The sequence below is a fragment of the Acinonyx jubatus genome, chromosome A2 (genome assembly GCF_027475565.1).
Source record: "Acinonyx jubatus isolate Ajub_Pintada_27869175 chromosome A2, VMU_Ajub_asm_v1.0, whole genome shotgun sequence".
NCBI lineage: Eukaryota > Metazoa > Chordata > Mammalia > Carnivora > Felidae > Acinonyx > Acinonyx jubatus.
The window spans coordinates 73,656,642-73,672,710 of NC_069383.1; the positions used below are offsets into that span (position 1 = coordinate 73,656,642).

The following is a 16,069-nucleotide window of genomic DNA, read 5'->3' on the forward strand; positions in this document are numbered from 1 at the left end:
TGCTACCCCTCCAGTCAATCCCTCTCATATTCTTTGGTTCCTCTTTTGTCCAACTCTAACTATTGGTGTTCTATTATTTCACCTCTTCTATTTCATTCAGAGATGAGATTCATTCTATTTTAATAATCCTCCATGCTTTACTTTGGGCACAGTCCCAGGTGCCCTCAACTCTCCAGATCTTAGCACTAAAACCTTCCTGGGGACATAAGGCAAACAAAGACAACAAAAACAAAAACAAATACTCCCACTTAACTGTCACTCTGTTTAACCCAGCCCATTGCTTTCTCATTAGGAATTCAGCTTCCTCTGGGATCCCCAATAGGCCTTGTTCATAACATTTATTTGGTTTTTCAGTATCTCCATTTCCCTCTTACTTCTCCTAAGGGGTTTGATCATACAAAAAGCCTTTGGTTGCTTTTCTGCTTCCTCAGGGGCTTTTTTGTCTGTCTGTACCTGTGCTCGTTGCTAAGGTGCTTCAGAATTCACTCTCTTGTCTCACGCATCAGGCCAATAAGGAATGACTTCTATCTTATTCTCTGTTGAGTTACAACAGGGCTTTCAACTATTCACCGGAAGTTCCTTGTGTTTTACAATTTCCCCTCAACTCAGATAATGCTGGTGGATCTGTAGCATCATTGATTTAAATCCCTGAAAAGACAGACCGTTACAAATACAGCAATCCCAAGGAGACCATTTTGAACCAGAGACAGAACTATTTTTCAAATTTGCAAAAATTTGTTTATACAGGGAAATGTATGTTTGTTTACTTGAATCCCAGAAGAAAGAGAACACATATTTGCTTGGTAATCAACCATTAAGCATGAAAAAAGTTTCATGTCTAAAATCTTTAAATTTCCTTTCTGTCTTGAGACTTTTTTTTAAGCTCAGATATGTTTCTGCATAAAAGTCACTGAACGAGTAGTATTGTTTTTCCATTTTCAGATTCTACTGACAAAGGTAGATATCACTCTCCATCCAGTTCATTATAATGAGGCAACAAACGAGAGCCTGAAGTTGAAATTCCCAGGAAACCCAAACATACTTAAGGAAAGAATAAGATCAAGCCTCACTCCTTTCTCCAAAGCCTTCTTTTCTGAACTTGGCCTACCAGATGTCATATTCCTCAAAAATCACCCTAAAATCAACAGTGTCTACTATCCATATTTTGCACTTGATTACTTTATGCAGTTTATCATTCTAGATTTTTCAAGTACTTGCCATCTCTCCATTATTATAATAGTATAGTATACTCCTTTTGTATGCATCGATGCTAAATAAATTATAAGCATCTGACTAAAACTCACTGATGCTTTGAGCTCTAACAGCACTTGATTTCACCCAAGTCTTAGCTTCCTCATTAATTCCTATTTCAAATTTCCAGCATTTTCACTATCTTGAATTACTCTGAGCTATCATCTATATTATGAGCAGTAAGGGATCTGAGTAGGTCATTTGAATTTTAGAATGATGTTTCTACTTCACAAAAATCATGACATCTAGACTCCTTTCCTTGCTGTTCAAGAGAATGTGCTGTACCTAAAGGTTATTAATCAGCCATGAAACTTCTTAAATTAATCGACAAATCCTTCATTAGAGATTCAATGACAATTACAAACAAATTTTAAAAAGCTCCCTAAGGTTCACGGAAATTAACATTTCTAATTACTCAGTTGAATTTCATAATAAAATACCTTAAACAAATTATGTTTTTTGGCAAAATGCTTTATCAAGTCTCTAGAGAATAAAGCATTATATAAGTAAGGTGATCGTATACTTTATCATCCAAATGGAGACACTAAATGGTAAAAACATTGAATTTGTAAAAAGAAATGCTATTAATAACAACACAAAGACAACAAGCAAAAACCAGGACTGTCCTAGGCAAACCAGGACATAAGGTCCCCTCTATACATGGCACCTAAACAAACACCAAACTGAGTCCTTGTTCTCAAGAATATGTCTAAAATTTAGTGAGTTTAATCCAAAAAGGTGTCAGAGAATATGTGGTCAGAAAAGATAACTGGAAGAACTCTGTGCAAAGGTGAGAGCAAAGATGTAACTCTAGACTAAAATGACACCCAAATTGTATTGTGCGGTATTAAAACATAGCCCCACATTCTCTGATATTCCTCGTTGAGAGGTACAGTCTATGTTTCCCACCCTTGAATCTGGTCTCTCAGAACACTGGATCAATAAAGTAGGTGAAAGTGACACTGCCCCAGCTCTGAGCACTGGCCTTAACATGTCGGCAGCTTCCACTTGCTGTATCTCGGTAGTGCTGTTTAGATCACCTATTCCTCACTGATCTCTTTGCCCGTTTGATCCATCAGTTACTGACACAAGGGAGTTAAATGGATTTGTCCACTTCTCCTTTTAGTTCTATCAGTTTTTGCCTCCCATAGTTTGACACACATTAAGAATCATTATGTCTTCTTGTGAAATTAATACCTCTATCATTATGTGATACCTCTTTTTATCCTCATGGGCTTCTGAATCATCAGGAAGTGTCTACTCAGTCTGAAATTAATATAACTACTCCAGCTTTCTTTCAAATACTGTTAGTATGGCATTTTTTTTTCTATATCAATTTACCTTTAATCCAAGTCTTTATATTTAAGGTAGGTTTCTTATAAACAACATAGAGTTGGGTCTTGTTTTTTTAATCCACACTGACAATCTCTGCCTTTTAATGGGTGTATTTAGACCAACTATACCCTAAGTGATTTGGACATAGGTATATTAATATCTACCTTGTTTGTAACTGTTTTTATTGTATTTGTCCTTTTTTTGTTTATTCCTTTTCTGCCTCCTCTGATTTTAACTGAGCATTTTATATGATTCTATTTTATATCTTCTTAGCATATCAATTTTATTTTTTGAAATCTTCACAGTGGTTATCCTTCACAGTTGCACATTTCTAAGTCTAGTTTCAAATAATACTGTATCAGTCATGTGTAGCTTTGTACCTTCTAAGAGAGTGCTCTCCTTGCCATCACTCACCCCGTGTGATACTGCTGTCACAGATTTCACTTACCCAGATGCTATAATCACCCAATACATTGTTGCTATTATTGCTTTAAATACACATTGCATTTCTACTTCAACTAGATGAGAATAAAAGATTGTATGTTACGTTTCTTTACTCCTTCTCAGACACTCTTCTTTATAGAGATCCAAGTTTCTAACCTGTATCATTTTCATTTTGCTTAAAGTACTTTTAAAATTTCTTAAAAAAACAAGTCTACTGCCAATGAATTCTCTTCAGTTTTTATTTGAGAAGACTTCTATTTCTCCTTCACCTTTGAAAGGCATTTATTGGATATAGAATTCTAAATTGGTGATTTTTAAAACTATTTTCTTAAGTATTTCACACCATTCCCTTCTTGATTTCATGGTTTCAGATGAGAAGTCTGATGTAATTCTTATCCTTGCTCCTCTGTAGGTAAAGTATTTTTTCTTCTAGCTTCATTCAAGATTTTCTCTTTGCCTCTGTTTCTCTGCAGACTGAATAGGATATGCCTAGGTGTAGGGGGATTTTATTTTTGTTTTTCAGTTTTGTTTACACATAAGTATATACTTGGTGTGCTCTGAGTTTCATGGGTCTGTGGTGTGGTGTCTGTCATAAATTCTGGAAAAGTCTTCTGCTATTTTTACCTTAAATACTTCTGCTCGATTCTTCTGCTGGTATTCCAATTATGCATGTGTTACACTTTTTGATATTATCCCACAGTTCTCAGATGTTCTATTTTTTTTATATAAATTTATTTATTTATTTTTAGAGAGAGACAGTGAGTGGGGGAAGGGAAGAGAGAGAGAGAGAGGAAGAATCCCAAGCAGGCTCCATGCTGTCAGCACAGAGCCCTCCGCAGGACTCCATCCCATGAACCATAAGATCACGATCTGAACCAAAATCAAGAGTCAGATGCTTTAACCAACTGAGCCGCCCAGGCGCCTCTCAGATGTTCTGTTTTTCTTTTTCTTCTTCTTCTTTCTCGCATTTCAGCTGAGGAGCTTTTTGCTGACCTGTATTCACGTTCTTTGACCCTTTCTTCAGCTGCATCTACTGAGTACATCAAAAGCATCTTTCATTTCCGTTAGAGCAGTTTTTTTTTTAATTCTCTTTTGATTCTTTCTTAGATTCTTTCTCATTTCTCTGTTTACATTACCCATCTTTTCTTGCATTTTGTCTACTTTTTCCACTTGAACTCTAAATATATTAATCACAGTTATTTTAAATTCCCTCTCTGATAATTCCAACATCTGTGCCATATCGAGGCTGGTTGTGATGACTGTGTTGCCTTTCCAGGCTGTATTTTTTTCTAACCTTTTGGAATGCCCTATAACTTTGTGCTAAAAGCCAAACATGAGGATTTATGTTAATCCGGCTAAGAGTTATGCTGTGTTTACGGTTCACTGTAACAATAGGTACCAGAGACTTCAAATTATTCTAGAGTTGCTGTTGTTTTACTCCTCCTGACTTGTGGTTTCCATTAGTACTCCTCTTCATGGAGGGTCTGTGTCTTGCAACTCTCAGCTATCACCTGCTGTTATTATGCTGGAACCCTGTTGGCATTGTGGTAACATATGAGGGAGTGTGAACGTTCTCCAATCTTCTGAGTGAGTCTGATTTCTTTTAGTGAGCCTGCATCGTGGGATGTGACCTTCACAAGCATTTCTCCAGTGGCATAGCTCTTCTTTTTTCCCTTTCAACCCCTACTTTCTTCCCTGACTGCAGTGTTCCCAATCTACTTCCTTGAGGCCCTGACCATTACTGACTCTGGTTTCCCCCACTTATGTGAGGCAGAAAGGCTGGAAAGAGTCTGAGTGGGAGAGACTCCCTTCCACCACCTGGGATAAGGCTTCTAGCAAAGATTTCTCCCCACAGAACAGGTTTCTGTGATGGATAACACTCTGGGGGTATCTGATGGTGATTATTCTTCCTCTTCCCGTACCAGAGCAACAAGGGGATTTTCCATGATTTCCACTGTGAGAACCCTATGGGGGTTCCTGGAGGCAAAGCCCAAGAAAGTGTGGGGACATCCTTAAGACTATGGCCCCCAAGAGTTTTCACCCTCATGCTAGACCACACCCCTTCCCCATCAACGCATAAAAATTACCAAGTATCCTTCCCAGTTTATGGCTCCACCAGCTTGTGCTCCCACTGAGGAGATCTGGGCTATGTCTATCTGGATATGTCTGTCTCTCCAGAGTTTAGTACAGCAGTTTGCCCTGTGGCCTCCATTCTCTGATGAACTGAACCAAAGTTGCTGATGTTCAGCTCACCTAGTCCTTTCTCCTTGTAAGAATGGGAGCACCAGCTTCCAAGCTCTTTATATGTTGGAACTGAAGCTAAAAGTCTCACTTCCTATGTTTTGGGATGCTCACTCAGAGAACCCAGAGAACTCTAAGAGAGCCCAAGCCACATGAAGAGTCAGCACCAACTTGCCAGCCATGTAAGCCATGCTGGCAACGGATCCCTCGCATCTCATTCAACTGCACAAAATGATAGCAAATGAAGAAGAAACAAACTTTTCCCACCCTTCTCCAATTGCAGATTCATAAGCAAAATAAATGATAGCTGCTGTCTTAAGTCTCTAAGTTTTGGGGTGATTCCTTTTGCAATAATATATAAGCAGAACATTCCTAACATGATCTTCAAGGCCTTGCAGATTTCTCAAAATTCAAATCACACCAATCTCCCCTGAACATACCCATGTCACATGGGGCTCTTGGCATCTGTACAACACGCCAAGCTTTCCTTGGGGTCTGTCCCTACACTTTACCTGGTTGGTCACATCTTATTCAGATCTAAGAGTAAATGTCCCCTCCTCAGCAAGGCTGCCACTGTCCATCCATATAAAGCAGGCTTATTGCTCACCCCTCCTTCTCATGCAAATTAACCACCACTCTCTATCTTAATTCTTTCTCATAGCTCTCTTTTCTTTTATGCAATTTAAATTACAGATGTGTCTGCTGACTTAGTTTTTTTCTCCCCTACTAAGCAGCATAGGCAGCATAAAAATAAGAACTTAGTTTTGCTTACCATTACATATCAATTCCCTGGCCCAGTACACAGAACACACCAGGGTCTTGGTAAATGCCTCTAAAGGAGGAAGCTCTTTTACTAGGCATGGAAGGAAGGAAGGAAGGAAGGAAGGAAGGAAGGAAGGAAGGAAGGAAGGAAGGGAAAGGGAGGGAGGGAGAGAGAGAGAGGAAGAAAGAGGGAGGGAAGGGAAGGGAAAAAAGGAAGGAAGGAAGGAAGGAAGGAAGGAAGGGAAAGGGAGGGAGAGAGAGAGGAAGAAAGAGGGAGGGAGGGAAGGGAAGGGAAGGGAAGGGAAGGGAAGGGAAGGGCAGGGAAGGGCAGGGCAGGGCAGGGCAGGGCAGGGAAGGGAAGGGAAGGGAAGGAAAGGGAAAAAAGAAGGAAGGAAGGAGGGAAGGAAGAGAGAGGGAGGGAGGGAGGAAGAAAGAAAGAGGGAGGGAAGGGAAGGGAAAAAAGGAAGGAAGGAAGGAAGGAAGGAAGGAAGGAAGGAAGGAAGGGGAAGAGGAAGAGAGGGGGAAGAAAGAAGGAGGGAAGGGATGGAGGGAGTAAAGGAAGGAAGACAGAGGAAGAAAGAAAAAGTGAAGAAAGAAAGAGAGAAAGAGAAAGAAAAGAAAAGAAAGAAAAGAAAAGAAAGAAAGAAAGAAAGAAAGAAAGAAAGAAAGAAAGAAAGAAAGAAAGAAAAAGAAAGAGGGAGGGAGGGAGAGAAGAGAGGAAGGAAGGAAGGAAGGAAGGAAGGAAGGAAGGAAGGAAGGAAGGAAGGAAAAAGGAAGAAAAACATGAACTGCCTCTATGCACTCCTTGTTCAGACCATGGCTTCTCGACCTTGGCCCTATTGACACTTTGAGCCAAACAATTATTTCTTGTGAGAGGCTGTCCTATTCATTAGTAGGACATTTCACAGCATCCCCTGCCTCTTGATGCCAGTAACACCACCACCACTCCCTCAGTTGTGAAAAACAAAACTGTTTCCAGATGTTTCAAATGTCTCCTGGGGAGCAAAATCAAGAACCAGTTGAGAACCACTGATTTAGAATGGGAAGATGCTACTTTCCCAGCATCCCGGTTGAAACTAAAAGAATCACGATAATAATGAAGCAACTCAGGGATGTGGATATGCTTTAAACTGTAACCAATCTTATCCATATATCTTCTCCTGGCCCTCCTCAGAAACCACTTAAACTGAACCATGGGGGCGATATCCAAGATGCCTGGACATTACAATAATTGGGAATTCCACACTTTTCCAAAAAATTCCTCCACTAACCAAAAAAATGCTTCAATTTTCACCAGCTGGGCATGTCTGATATATGACCACAATTCTGAAGACATCAAATATCACAGATTCTTTTGAGGGTCTCCAAGTCAAATGATCAAAGAACTCTGATAATAAAAATGGCTAACAGAGACCAATACATTTAAACATTGTCTAACAGGAAAGTTATTCCTATACCGTTTAGTCTAGTAATTGAAATCATACTTCTCGCCTAAACAATATCCCCATTGTCACTTTTGTCAAAAAGATTAGGCATTGTTTGTTTATCTGCTGCAAACTAAATGAAACCAGCTGTGCCAATGAACCAGCCTCCAATGCCTTGTCTTCTTCCTCTAAAGGAAATCAGAGCTGAATCTGCAATAAGAAGAGACTTTAGGGTTTTTAGAATTAGTAGATGTGGTGGGTGGGCTATTATCCTCCTTGGCTTAAGTAAGGATAAGAATTCTACTTTTTCAACTTTCACCTAGACACAAAGAACCCTGGATCTGAAAGGTAAAAGGAATAAACTCATTTACTTCCTTAGCTTTTTTCTTTTTAATCCAGTTCCTCTAGTCGTACATACATTGTAATGCTGTATTTTGTGCCTTAAATTATAAGCTAACACTGACAACATTATCATACTATGATGCCATTTTCATACCCTGTGATTAATAATGTGGACACAGGCTCGATCTTTAATGCAAATGGTGATAATAAGCTTTGGCCTGTGGACTCAAAGTCTAAAAGAAAATCAGAGCAGGCCTAATGAGAAACAGAGACTGAGCCTCGGGAGCATCCTGCAGCAGAGCTCATAAAATGTAATCAGATTTGCCTCTTTTGTACCTAGTTCCCATTTGTGGGTAGGCAGCCTCTCAGGATGCTAGAAATCAGCATGACAATCCAGGTGTCAACACTTAAGATGGAAACTTCAGTGAACCGGGAGTTCAGTGTTTTCCATCTGGGGATTTCTGATTTTTAGAATTCTTCAAACTCCTCCTGTTAGTGTTTCAATGGAGTTGACCTTCAGGGCAAGCAGTAAGAGCCACCTCTTTAATCTCACATATTCTGAAAAGGTGGTTAACTGCCACAGCCTTTCTTCTTGCTGCTGCTTGTTTTAATTAACAGCATTTCTTCCCCCCTATTTCTCCTGGGGCTTTCAAGAGCTCTTTGAAATGTGTTTAGTATAGTTCAGTCTTGGTTTGGCATAGTCTCTCAATTTATGAGGTCGTTTCATTCAAGTTCAATTATTCAGCACAAATTGGCAGAATGAAATGCTAAAAGAAGATTGGCACTTTCAATCACATAAATCTCATGTTACATAAAGTGAGCAAATTCCTCCATTGTTCTTATTGACCTCTGAGATAACAATTTACGGCTGGCACAAACCAGTGTGGGCAGGCTTCTCTGCTTAGCAGGCTCCCGCAGGAGTAAGGCTTTGGCAACATCACCTCAACAGAAACTGAAGATAAGCAGAAAAAAATGACCAGAAATCAGGACCATCTGTAGGCTGACTTGGTCTAAATAAGTCCAATGCTCTAATTCCAGAGATGGAACAAAGACCTGGCTTTTCCTTTTCTAAGTGACATGAAGTATGGGAAAATCAAAAGCCTCACATCCTCCCTAGATAAGTAGGAAAGAAAGGACAGGACTCTGTTCTAGACAAAAGGAAAGGTTCATAACTTCTCAGCACTCGTGGCAGGTGCAGAAACCTGAGGGGGGGAGAGGGGGGGAAGTGGAGAGCTCAGGTGTCTAAGAGAGACTTGGGTGTACTCTGCCTACAGATTCCAGTTCATTGAGGAGCGTGTGGTCCCCACCACATCTCAAGACTGAGGTGCTGTGGTCACAGCTCTTATCTACATCAGCCAAGTATTTATGGGGCACACATAAACGACCCACCAACCCTGCCCAATTACATTGCTTAAAGCCAATTCCACTTTGGGGCGCCTGGGTGGCTCAGACTCTTGATTTTGGCTCAGGTCATGATCTCAGGATCAAGCCCCGTATATGATTCTGTGCAGACAGTCTGCTTGGGATTTTCTCTCTCTCCCTTTCTCTCTCTCTCTCTCTCAAAATAAATAAACTTAAAAAAAAAACCCAGTTCAACACTTAAACATAATATTTTTTGCTTAATCAAAATTTGCACAATAATCCAAATGAATCAGTTTGCTTTTACTTTAACAAATTCAGTGGAAAGTCTGACAACAAAGGGTGAAAGTCTCACTATATTTGCTTGGAGACCACAGCCCAAGACAACCGTCCCAAGGATTCCTATGAATACACGCAGTGATGAGGGAGGCTTGATTTAAAAGCAATGAGGCTTAGCATTATCCTCTGCAGTTCCATCCATGCCATTGCAAATGGCAAGATTTCATTCTTTTTTATGCAAAGCAAGTCAGAGAAAGACAAATACCATATGATTTCACTCATATGTGGAATTTAAGAAACCAAACAAATGAGCAAAGGAAAAAAAGTAAGCGAGATTGAGAGAGAGAAAAATCAAGAAACAGACTCTTAATTATAGAGAACAAACTGATGGTTACCAGAGGGGAGATGGCTGGGGGGATGGGCTAAACAGGTGATGGGGATGAAAGGAGAGTACTTGTCTTGACGAGGACTGGGTGATGTATGGGAGTGGTGAATTACTATATTGTATACCTGAAAAGAACATAACCCTGTATGCTACCTGGAATTAAAATAATTTTTTTAATTAAAAAAAAATAAAAGCACATGAGACTGTGAGTTTGATCAGTCACCCCTGGAGAGAACATATTTTAAATGCTTTAGTCAACATCATCCTCTCTTTCTTCCTTTTGAAAACCCCATGCCATTTTACCTGGGCCTTTTGTTACTGTATTCTAGCTCATATCAAATATACTACATTCTAACTTCTATAGAATTAGGTATGTGGACCATCTGCCTTCAAGACTGTGAAGTCTCCTAAGGTCAAAATCCACATGTGATTCATCTCTTCTTCACCTACAGTATAAAAAGGGCATAAAAACAACATAATAAACACTTGTCATTGGTTGAATAAGCTCAAAAAAAATGTTAACAAGTCTCTTAATATATACAAGTCCCTGGGATGGGGAGCCTGAATGGTTCAGTCGGTTGAGTGTCCGACTCTTGGTTAAGGCTCAGGTCATGATCTCACAACTCATGAGTTTGAGCCTCAAGTCACACTCCACATTGACGGCTTGGAGCCTGCTTGGGATTCTCCGTCTCCCTCTTTCTCTGCCCCTCTCCTGCTCATGCTCACGTGCACATGCTCTCTCTCTCTCTCCCCCCCACCTCAAAATTAAATAAATAGACACTTTAAAAAATCCCTTCAAAGGTCCCTGAAAGCTAAAAAGATGATTTTGAGGTTCTAAAGACAATTTTAAATGCAAAATATTATAAAATGCATAATTTCTTTAATCTTATACTAAATGTTACAGGGATTTAAAAGAGAGAACATAATCAGGAAACCAAACCAGGATAGAGATCAGTAGTCAGAGTGATGATAAAATGTCTCCCTTCCTCAAATATGAACACACACACACACACACACACACACACACACAGAGAGAGAGAGAGAGAGAGAGAGAGAGAGAGAGAAAACATCTTCAAATGGAAGAACACTGGTTTAAAAAAAAAACAATCTCTACCCAAATATGAAAATGTGGGAAGTCCAAAGCTTTTATTAAAAAAATTAAAAAGCTTAGTTGTGAGTGTTGTATGTTGACATGATTGCAGTACCAGTCATATTCTTTAGAACCAAGCTCATTATCAACAGGGCTACGCAGTATAGAAATCTTAGTCAATTTCTCCCCAATCTATATGTCTCTACAAGAATAAGAAACTGAAAACAATTCAAGGTAATAAAAAGCCTCTCTATTCCTTCTAAATTTTCCAAACCATAGCTAACAGCAACTCCATCTAAGTCAACAAGTACACAAACCTTTTGGGGGTGGAGAGGACAATATCTTTTGATTGTATTATTTAAAGAAGAACTATGAAATAAAAGATGACATAATATATACCATAAGTAGTAAAAAAAAAAAAAAACATACACGTACTGTCATGAATTTAGTGCCAAATTAGTGAGGTTTGAAATGCACAAGTGTTATGGATTGATTATGTCCTCCAAAAAAGGTATATTGGAGTTTTAGTCTCTAATACCTCAGAATGTGATGTAAGTTCTTTGGAAATAGGGTCTTTACAGAGGTAATCGAGTTACAATGAACTCATTAGGGTGGGCCCTAATCCAATATGATCTCTGTCCTTACAAAAAGGGAAAATTTGGATACACACACACACACACACACACACACACACACACACACAGAGAACATCATGGGAACATGAAGGCAGAGATTGAGGTGATGCACCCACAAGCTAGAAGTGCCAAAGATTGCCAGCACACTGCAGAGACTAGGAGAGAAACAGGGAACAGATTCTCCCCTACAGAACCAACCCTCAGAAGGCACTAATTCTGCCGACACTTTGGTCTTAGACTTTTAGCTTCCAGAACTGTGAAAATACAAGTTTTTGTTGTTTAAGCCACCCTATATGTGGTACTTTGTTTGGGCAGCCCCAGCAAATTAATACAATGAGGTTCATGGCAAAATCCAAACTTGACACGTGTAAATCAAGGCATATATGTAAAATGCTGACAGACTAAAAAATAGTGAGATCCCTACAAATGCCAGGCAGTTTTACCGCAAGACAATGATAGCTGCTCTCAGAGAAGATGCAAAAGATAACGTTTAAAGATAGAGGTAGGGGTGCAGACATTGCTGGGAGAATGGTGAGGAGTCACAACACTTGGCTGGCTATTTAAATTACAGCAGTTCAGGGGACACATCAAACAAACTCAGCTCTCAAGCCTTACTAGATGGCACCTAACTATTGTGCTCTGGCCTAACCCCACCACCTTCAAGCAAGCAAGCACAGACAGCCTGTCATCTCTTAAAGCAGGTGAGTGGTCAATGGCTTTCATCTCCAGCTGGAGGAAATTAAATGCTGCATGTGACCAGCAGCCTTGAAACTGCTTGAGAAATGCTGACGAGATATATTTAGGCCTGCTGGAGTGAAGAGTATTAACTGTCCAGAACTGTCCTTCTCAAAGATTGCAGATACTTAAAAGGCAGTCTTTTCTTTTATTCAAGCATAATAAATGAAGGATTTTTCAACTATCTCCAAGATTTTGACATAAATCTTACAGTTAAACATTTAATAGAGTTATTAACTTACACTTGGATATCAGCTGAGTATATCTTTTCTGGGAAGGCACTTCAAAGTAATTGGTGTGTTTCCTTATAATGAAATAATAAGTTTGCTTCTGTTTGATTCATGATTACCACAAGCCAGAGCATATGTGAGAACCATCTGGAATATTCAACAAGGACCAAGGTTTTCCAAGGCAGGCCTTATACTGTTGAAGCAGTGTTGTCTAATGGTTAGGAAAAGAATGGCTTCAAACCAGAGAGATGTGAGCCAAAAAAAAAACTTTGCCACTAACCAACTGTACACACTTGGACAAGTAGCTAAAACCCATCACACACCAAGATTCCTAGTCAAATGGAGATGATAATAATAGGAACTATCTTATAGGACATTGTGAGGAATAAGTAAGAGAATGGATATGACATATAATGATATACATTACACAGAATAATTGCTTAATCCAGTGTAGTTATCCTTATATTATAAACATTAAATGTAAGTAATTTTTATAAATTAGAGAAATCAGTATTTTTCCTTAAGAAAGAATATAAAGTTTGACATACAACCTCTATTGAAATTTGCTCAACAATACTCAATAATGCTCAAGCACCCTAGTTAAGTCATTGACAGCCCTCTAGACTTGGTTTGGTTTTTTATTCCCCATCATGTTTATTTTTCATTCAAATTTTTTAAAAAGACTTTTTTTGCAAATATCTAAAATCCCAAAGTTAATACTACTATTTTTGACTTCTATTATTCCTGCATCCTTACTTACATATCTTCCTTTGTCAGAAGTATTTCTTCATCCTCTTAAAAACCATAAGCAAAGGTACAAGACTACATTCCAGAAAAGCCAAAGATTAACAAAATGGCCAAAATTTCTAATTATATGTTTAGAATGATCCTTCAGAGAATTTCCTTCGACACATTTCTATGTAATTAATTAGGTTAAAGTTTCCTATCTTCCATAATAACTTAAAAGGGACAAAAACAGGGATGGTTCAGAAAATTATTTTTCAACATTATTTGGTAATAAGGTTATTAAGGTAAAACAAGGCTTCAATCTCCTACAATTGTTTGAAAAATAGCATTATATTTCTACATGCCACTGAATACAGTAACTCCGTGCTCTTAATCAATAAGAGAGAGGGAGGAGGCCTATCAGAAACATAGAGGGTAAGCTCTTTAAGAATACAAATTTGTGCCTGACCGCAGGATAGCATGGGGGTGGGGGTGGAAGACAAGAACAGGAGGGAAGGGTTGTTTCTCCAAAGTGAAAACTATATGTAGCATGATGCCAAAGTACACAGGTAGGAAAAAAGAAAAAGTTTGTGTTTCTTTTAAATTTAGTGACTTCTGAAAGATGAAGTAAAAGTTCAATCTACAAAGACGCAAGGATGGCTAATACATTTAGCTTTGTCAAATCAGTACTCTTCTTCATAAGCAAACATTAAATCACCAAGAGAAATTAATCGTATCATTCACCTAGAAATGAATTCTCATTCTAGGGTGTCGGCTCCAATGTCGGGGGGGGGGAGGGTAGGACAGAAAAGATAAATTGGACAAGTCTGCAAACTGTTTGCTAGCAGAGAAAACCAATTCTGCTGACTTTTACACTTCCTAAAACAACAACAACAAAAGCTGAGAGGGGAAAATCTATTGTCATTTTAAATGAGAATTAAATTATTTAATATTATTAACTATTAATAATTAGTATTGAGAGAGCAGGTACATTTTAAATGTGAAATATTCAAAAATGAATGAACTTACTTGCTTTTTCCTTTGTAAACTGTAGCATAAGATCCTTCCCCTAGTTTTTCCAGTTTTTCGTATGAGTCAGCTTTTCCAAATTTGGGACTGGTTGGCTAAAAATGGAGCAGAGGGTAAACAAAACAGATTGTATCAAACTAATTAACAATAAACAGGCCAATTTTGCTAAAAATGTACAGATTCTGACTCTGTAAATAACTTTTTTCTAAGAATACTTATTCTAAAAAACAACATAACATCTATTCAGGATACAAAACTCAGAAGATGCAGGTGAACAGAACATAGGGTAGAAAGTTTAAATAAGCTATCCACCAAGACAGAACCACTGGTAATATTTTGACATCTCTCCACGTTGCTGCAAATGGCAGGATTTCACAGGAGGGTACTTGTTGGGATGAGCACTGGGTGTTGTATGTAAGTGATGAATCATGGGAATCTACCCCCAAAACCAAGAGCACACTGTATACACTGTATATTAGCCAACTTGACAACCAATTATAGTAATATATATATATATATATATACATATATATGTATATATATATGTATATATATATAGCAATATATACATATATAGCAATATGTATATATATACATAGCAATATATATATATATAGATGTATATATGTATATTTTGATACCTCTTCTTCCAGCACTATGTGCTAAAGACTGCTTTATTACATAAAAGTAGGATTACGCTATACATACTGAGTGTAATCTGCTGTTTTTTCCACTTGATATATTATGAGTATTTTCCATGTCATTATATAATCTTCTAAATTAGGGGCTGGCTAATCCAACCTACCACCTGTTTATCTCACAAACTTAGAAAAGTTTCTACTTTTTAATGGGGGGTGGTGGTCAAAAGAAGAATAAAATTTCATAGCATGAAAAGACTACATATGAAAATCAAATTTTAATGTCCACAAAGTTTATTAGAGTGCATTCATGCATGTTCATATACACATAGTCTTATGACTTGCAAGCTATTACAGAGTCGCAGCTGCAACAGAGATGATATAGCCAACAAAACTGAAACTATTTACTATCTGACCCCTGTTGCAAATCATGACTGTATAATATTCAGCCATTTAAAGGCTCCTCCAATATCTCTTAGCAATAATGCAAACAGATAATCAAAGACATATCACTCAGATATTACTCATTAACACAAAAGGAACTGTCTTATGTATTATAAACCAGTCTTTAAGGTTTAGCTGCAGCAAAATAATTCTTCCTCAAGACATGGTACATCCCATCAAGACCATAAAAGTGCTGAGTGAGTAATCTCACTCTTACTGTCCCCAGCTCCTACCTCAACTTTCACCAGACAGCAAGAAATGGGGAGTGTTGTCCTCCACGGGGCAAGTTATCAGTTATTTTAATATCACTATAAAAAGGTAATATCAAAACATATCAGAAAATGATAATTATAAAAGGAATTAAAAGCACCTTAAGGGGATTATCGAATCTCAGAAATTTGCACAGAGGAGACAGCTGAGAGTGTGGGTATTTGGGCTAGAAAGGCAGAGAGAGTACTGAAGAAGCCATTACCCAGAGACAGGATGGCAATCTCCTCCATCCCCAAGCTATAATCCCTGTCTCTCTCATACAATCACTAGAGATGATTTACAGGAAACAGAACAAACTGATAGCAATTCTCAAACTCAAAAATGAGTATATAATCCAAAATCACAAATCATTTCAGGAAAACCAACACCTTGGAAAAAAAAGGTATAAAATTCAATGGGCAAATAAAGTTAAACCCTGATAATATAGTTGACATTGCAAAGAATAACTCT

The 16,069-nt window shown here is 38.2% G+C and overlaps 1 protein-coding gene across 7 annotated transcripts in view; it reads right to left on the reverse strand.

Annotated features, from left to right (window-relative positions):
* Window positions 1-16,069, reverse strand: part of CDK14 (cyclin dependent kinase 14) — a 599,181-nt gene that overhangs the window by 412,823 nt on the left and 170,289 nt on the right. For all 7 annotated transcript variants that reach the window (XR_008296846.1, XM_027071858.2, XM_027071854.2 and 4 more), the window contains one exon: window positions 14,268-14,362. Coding sequence is in view for 6 of the 7 variants with exons in the window: in XM_027071858.2 (XP_026927659.1) it covers window positions 14,268-14,362 (95 nt within the window). In the remaining variant the exon portion in view is untranslated. The remainder of the gene's footprint in view (window positions 1-14,267; window positions 14,363-16,069) is intronic.